Source organism: Gossypium hirsutum, chromosome D13 (assembly GCF_007990345.1).
Source record: "Gossypium hirsutum isolate 1008001.06 chromosome D13, Gossypium_hirsutum_v2.1, whole genome shotgun sequence".
Taxonomy (NCBI): domain Eukaryota; kingdom Viridiplantae; phylum Streptophyta; class Magnoliopsida; order Malvales; family Malvaceae; genus Gossypium; species Gossypium hirsutum.
In genome coordinates, this window is record NC_053449.1 from 1,549,543 (window position 1) to 1,555,314 (window position 5,772).

A 5,772-nucleotide genomic window follows, 5' to 3' on the forward strand; every position below is an offset into this window, starting at 1 on the left:
AGATAATTCTATACATTGTATAAAAAAGAACAGACATGATCAGAACTTAGAATAAGATTATTAAAAGAAAACTCTGGTGATTGATAAAAACAACTCATCCATGTTTAGTCAATGGAAGGTTTTTTATTATAGGAAATGGGAAAATCATAAGGTTTTTTTTTGGTTTTCAATATGTTGAATTTTTTTTCAAATGTTTCATTTTGATTGTGACAAGTTTTGTTTTTGATTATTAGCATTCTAATAAACTCTAGAATTAAATTTTAATCTTGTGATTCTTTGTTGCCAAAAGTTGCCAAAAGTCTATTAAGAATCTTGTTATTCTATTAAAATTTACTTTGATACCTAACAGATTTAGACATGATCTGATTTGACCTATAAAAAACTTGATTATCTTAAAAAAATCATATACTTTTGAATTATCGTTTGGCTAAAAAAGGATAGACTTAACGTACTTTTTAGCCATACGAGAGTTCAAAAATATATGGTTTTTTTAGGATGGCTGAATTTTTTATGGGTTGCGTCAGATCATTAGTAAGTTATTTGGGTATGCTATATCTTGTTTAAATTATCGATAACTTTTTAATGATGTCATGATTTGAATAAATTTTTAATGTATAGAGATTAATTAGAATAATTTTTAAATAAAGGGATTAAAATAAACTTCACATAACAGTGTAGGGACTCCTAGTAAATTTTGACTTTTCTAAATTTATTTATATTTAATGATTTTAAATAATAAAATAGGGAAATGATTAGTATAATAATATTTCTTCATGGGCCTTCTTGTTGGTGTCAAGAATTTGGTTCATCACTCTTGTAATCAATTCTTTATTTAATTTCATAAGCTATATATTTTGGGGAATACATAATATTTAGACTATTTAAGAACTTCAAAAAAAATAAAATTTTAATTTATTGGTCTTGACTCACCCGTTTGGTATAGATTTGAATTGTGTTACCGTCGTATCCACCTCTATTATCACATCGATTTTTTTTATATAACAAATTCGATATAGAAAAAATTATTAAAATTTTGTTATAATCACAAATTACAATATTTAGTACAAAATTTCAGAGCACAAAATCTAAAAGAATCCAAATTATTGATTAAGTATGAGATGAGATCTAAATATAATATTTATATTAGTCCTTTCAAATATGATGACTTCGAGATTTGAACTCAGTTCAATTGTATGAAGAAAATACTCACTATCACTTCTTAGTAAGGTCGATGTTATTATATTTGATTTGCATTTCGTGCAAAGATCGAGAGTAGGTTTAGGTCCAACTTGAAAAATGGGGCTTAAAATTTTGTCCAAGCTTGATCCAAATAAAAAATGCTAAACTCGAGCTCAGCCCGATCTGTATTAAAATTTCTATATTATTATATATATAAATTTTAAAAATGTAATACATTAAAATAAATATTTTCTAACAAATTGAAAATACATTAATTATACTTAAATAACACTAAGATAGTTGCAACTTAACAATCAAATGCCTCTAAAATAGTAGCACAATAAAAAAAGAGTTATACAATATCCAAACAATAACAAAATAGTAGCAGTAAAACAACAACAAAATATTAGCAAATAGTGGAACACCTGTTTAGAAAATGAGTCTTATTTTTTGTTTAAATCTATTTTTCGGCTTTATATTTTTATTCAAACCCTTTCACTTTCCAGACAAAACTTCAAGCGGGTCACCGACCCATGATGATGTCTAGAAGGGAATGGAAAAGTAATAAGAAACTCACATTTGAACACAACAGCAAGATATGTATAACAATTAATTGCAAATTTCATCCCTAACTTTTCAACTTTTTTTGCAATTAAGCCCTAATGCGTCTTTGTTTTTTTTTGTTCTATACCCAATTAACCAGCTGTCTGTACCAAGTTTGTCAGCTATACCAAAACTAAGACTATACCAAAAAATTGCAGGTGCCTATTGAAGGTGCCCGAAGTGCCTTTACCAGGTGCTTATATACCAAAAAATATATACCCCAAAACAGTGTAACACAAAAAAGATCCAACAAAAGAATGCATGATATAATGCAATATTCACTTCTTGGGTGCAACAGATTCTTGAGTGCCAATCTCATCTCCAGTTGCCTTTCTCTTCTTGTTCGAGGACTGTGCATCAGATGAATTATTTAGTTCATAAATGCCTCTCCTTGTGCTGATCCCAGACTGTAACAAAAGAAGACAAATGTCAGACCCCAAGATTGGTGGCTTACAAATTATTGTAATAAATTGTCATCACTTACATGGAATGTTTGCTCTCCAGTATTCAAATTGGTGTAGAGACCAATGCCTTCAAATCTACTTGGTCTTCTTCCTCTGTTAGGTCTGGCTGCAGTTGTAGGCATCTTTCCCTTCCCTTTGTCGGCAATTGCAGAAGGGTTTTGAGGTGTCTCTGAAGTAGGTGGAGTATCTGCACAACGAGTTGTGGTCTGTTGCAAAGAACTGCAATTAATTTTAACTTGAACAATACTAGTAAGGAAAGGAATGACAAAAATTGAATAAATAAACTATAAAATACCTGAGTAGTTGATGATTTCTTTTGAGGGCATTTCCTTTTGTTATGCCCTAGCTGTCCACCATTTCTATAGTTCATAACTAATCCCCTCATACTCAGCTATCCAGGTTTAAGCTTCTGTGGTTCATCCTTGGCCCTTCTCTTATTTTTCTTGGGCCTCCTAGGCATAACCCTCTCCATTGGAGGCAGAATAGGCTTACCCCAGTTCTCTTCCACCCATGTCACCCATTGATAGGCTGCAATGCATACTGATATGCATTCAAGTAAGTTTCCATGTGGTAGTGTAGTCATTTGGCTCTTTACCAATGTGCCATATGGCACATGTATGTGAGCATGGACTTCATTTTGCAACCTCAAAAATACTTTTTTTTAATGAATTATATCTCTAAACAATCTTATTCTACCTAAGTTAGGATATGAAAAATTTAAATAAATTAAAAATTAATATTTTTAATAATTTAATTTTTAATACTTAATTTTTCAACACTTATTTTTTCAACAAATAGCTTTTAATTTATCAAACAACACTTTATTCAATTTTTTTTTCATTTATTAATCCAATAGACTAATAATGATTCACTCACATGTCTGCCAAATTCCTCATGTTCCTTATTTCTTTTGCCTTTTCTTTTGTGTCTCCAAGCTTCTTGATTCAAATCATGAAGAAAAACACTAACTAAATTTTCATGAAAAATTCAAGTAAAAACTCTTCTCTTTCTCTCTCTCTTCCACCCCATTTTCCCCCTTCTCTCTCTATATATAGCAAAAGAATGAATTTTCTTTTTTTTTCCCCTAGATTTTCCACACTTTTCATCATTTATTCATTTATTTAATTATTAAATAAATTATTACAATTTAATATTTAAAATTTTAATTTAATATCTTATATTAATGCCATCAATAATGTCTCTTTTTTTTTCTAATTTAAATTTTAAAAATAATCTTTAATGACAAAATGACTAAGTTACCCTTCAAAATTTCTTTTGTCATATTTAATACATAAAAGGTTAAATAGTCATTTCACTCATTTATTTGACATATGTAATTATTATGTATGCTGATATTATTTTTCCAAGGTATAATTACAATTTAATAACTTTTCTCTTAATGACAACTACACTATAAGTCCCTATGATTTCTTGGCAATTACAATTTATCCTATACCCTGATTTTTATTTTGTAAATATCAATATATTTTCAACATTATTTTTATATGCAATGATTAATTAATTTTCCAACGTTTATTTTATGGTCAAATTGTATTTTAGTTCTCGCACTTTTACAAAAGTTCCATTTTAGTCCTTTATGATAATTCTCTTTTGATACCTACTTTCTTATGTACTTAATTGATCTCTATGATTACTATTTGATTAATATCCTCAATTCTTGAGAATTTGTTACTCTTGATATATTATTATTACTTTTTACCAAACATTTCGGGGTTACACTCCCATTTTGTTGGAACAACTTTCCGAGCTTTTTCATTAACAGATTTAATGAATGCCCTCATTATTGCTTTTCAAAAAGAATAGTTTGGTCCATCTAAGAGTGGTGGTTGGGTAGTTGATCCTTTGGTCTTCATTGTTTCCATTTGAACTTACTAAGCATTATGACTATGGCATCTGAAACAAGAAAAAAACTTAGAACACAAAGATTTTTAAAGAATTCGGACTTTACCTAAGTTTACGAATTTTAGCTTAGAGAACCAACCCACTAGGTCAACACAATACAAGAATAATGATTTAAGCCCAACCTTTTCATGCTCAAGTTGTATAAGTGTAGTAATGTTGATGAGCTCCCTTGCTATCCTTATCTTTAATTTTAAACATGTATTATAAATTTTTTTATTCAAAATAGCCCTCTTAACTTCAAATCCTTCTTAAATACATAAGATAAACTAATACAAGGGCTTAGTTAAAATTTGCCAACTAAACCAATGTTGTGGTTGCCATTGTTGGCACATGTCAAAACACAACTTTTAACCTTAGCTCCATCAAACATGAGTAATTTAAGGTTTTTCTTTTTGAAAATTTATTCACATATTTGAAGCATTAACATTTATATCTAATTTCAAAAAGAGTTAAATATATTTCGGCCTTGAACTTGTCGATTTGGACCTAGTTGGTCCCTAAACTTATCTCCTGTCAACCAAGTTGGTACATCAGCACTAATACTATTAGTTTGTGATGATGTGACATTACTAGCCAGTTTGGTGGTACTACATGGTAGCCTCTTAATACGCCGAATGAAAAACGTAAATTAAAAATATATAAATTAATTTAAAAAATATTTTTCACATTTGGAATGAATATGGACAAACCATTTGTCCAGGTTCATTCTAGATGTGTTTTTGGTAATTTATATATATATTTAATTTATTTCTAAAATATCAAATTTTTAGATTATTATTTTGAAAAATATATAAAAGCCTATAATATATATAAAAAATATATAAAAACGTATAATTTTATAAAAGTATGTATTATAAAAAATTATAGTATATAAATTTATAAAAATATATATTATAAATTTATAAAATGTATTATTTTAATAAAAATAGTGAATCGGTAATTTCAAATGACTAAAAATTATAGGCTTTATATATTTAGATATGTTTTTTTTATAAATTTATAATTGATATATTTTTTAAAATAACATGAGGTGTGGTGGTTGCTCACTAGAGGTGATCATGGGTCGGGCGGTCCGACCCAGCCCGATGGCCCTCTCGAAATATGGGAGGGTTTGGGTAAAAATATAGGCCCGAAATATGGGTTTGGGCAAAAAAAATAAGGCCCGTTTAGAAAATGGGCCAGGCCTCAAGCACCACTTTTTTGGCCCGGGCCCGGCCTGGCTCGAATATAATAAATATTTATTTTTTATTTTAAAATATTTTTAAAATACTTTTTTATTTTTAAAATAAATTTGTGGTGTTTATTAAAAAATGGGTCGGGCCGGGCTCGGGCTTAGGAATTTTTCCCGGGCCGAGCCTGGACAAAATTTCAGGCCCATATTTCGGGTCGGGCCTAGGATGCGGGCCGAAATTTTGTTCTGGGCTTGGCCTGAACCCGGCCCGGCCCATGATCACCTCTATTGCTCACTTTATCCCCTAATCATGTGGTTGGGGATTCGATCTCCACTTGTAGAGATGGAGCACATTTTATGGCCAGCCATTTGGCTCTTTGGAATGAACTTTCTTGTGGCAATGAAATTAGTCACTGCTACCAATGGCAGACA

General features: G+C 29.8%; 1 protein-coding gene across 1 annotated transcript; it reads right to left on the reverse strand.

Moving 5' to 3' along the window:
- Positions 1-1,529: 1,529 nt before the first annotated feature.
- On the reverse strand, positions 1,530-2,861 carry LOC121225541 (uncharacterized). The gene is made up of 3 exons (XM_041109883.1): positions 2,542-2,861; positions 2,267-2,452; positions 1,530-2,189 (listed from the first exon to the last, which is right to left on the reverse strand). The coding sequence occupies exons 1-3, from the start codon at positions 2,629-2,631 to the stop codon at positions 2,061-2,063; spliced, it is 405 nt and encodes a 134-aa protein (XP_040965817.1). The 5' UTR covers positions 2,632-2,861; the 3' UTR covers positions 1,530-2,060.
- Between the last annotated feature and the right edge of the window lie 2,911 nt (positions 2,862-5,772).

What these genes read in the sequence shown, in the direction of transcription:
- LOC121225541 (XM_041109883.1), bottom strand. Translation starts at nt 2,631, where the DNA reads ATGAGGGGATTAGTTATGAACTATAGAAATGGTGGACAGCTAGGGCAT. An exon ending in AGAAATCATCAACTACTCAG is followed by an intron (nt 2,453 to 2,541) that starts GTATTTTATAGT and finishes TCTTTGCAACAG; the next exon opens with ACCACAACTCGTTGTGCAGA. An exon ending in CTGGAGAGCAAACATTCCAT is followed by an intron (nt 2,190 to 2,266) that starts GTAAGTGATGAC and finishes CTTTTGTTACAG; the next exon opens with TCTGGGATCAGCACAAGGAG.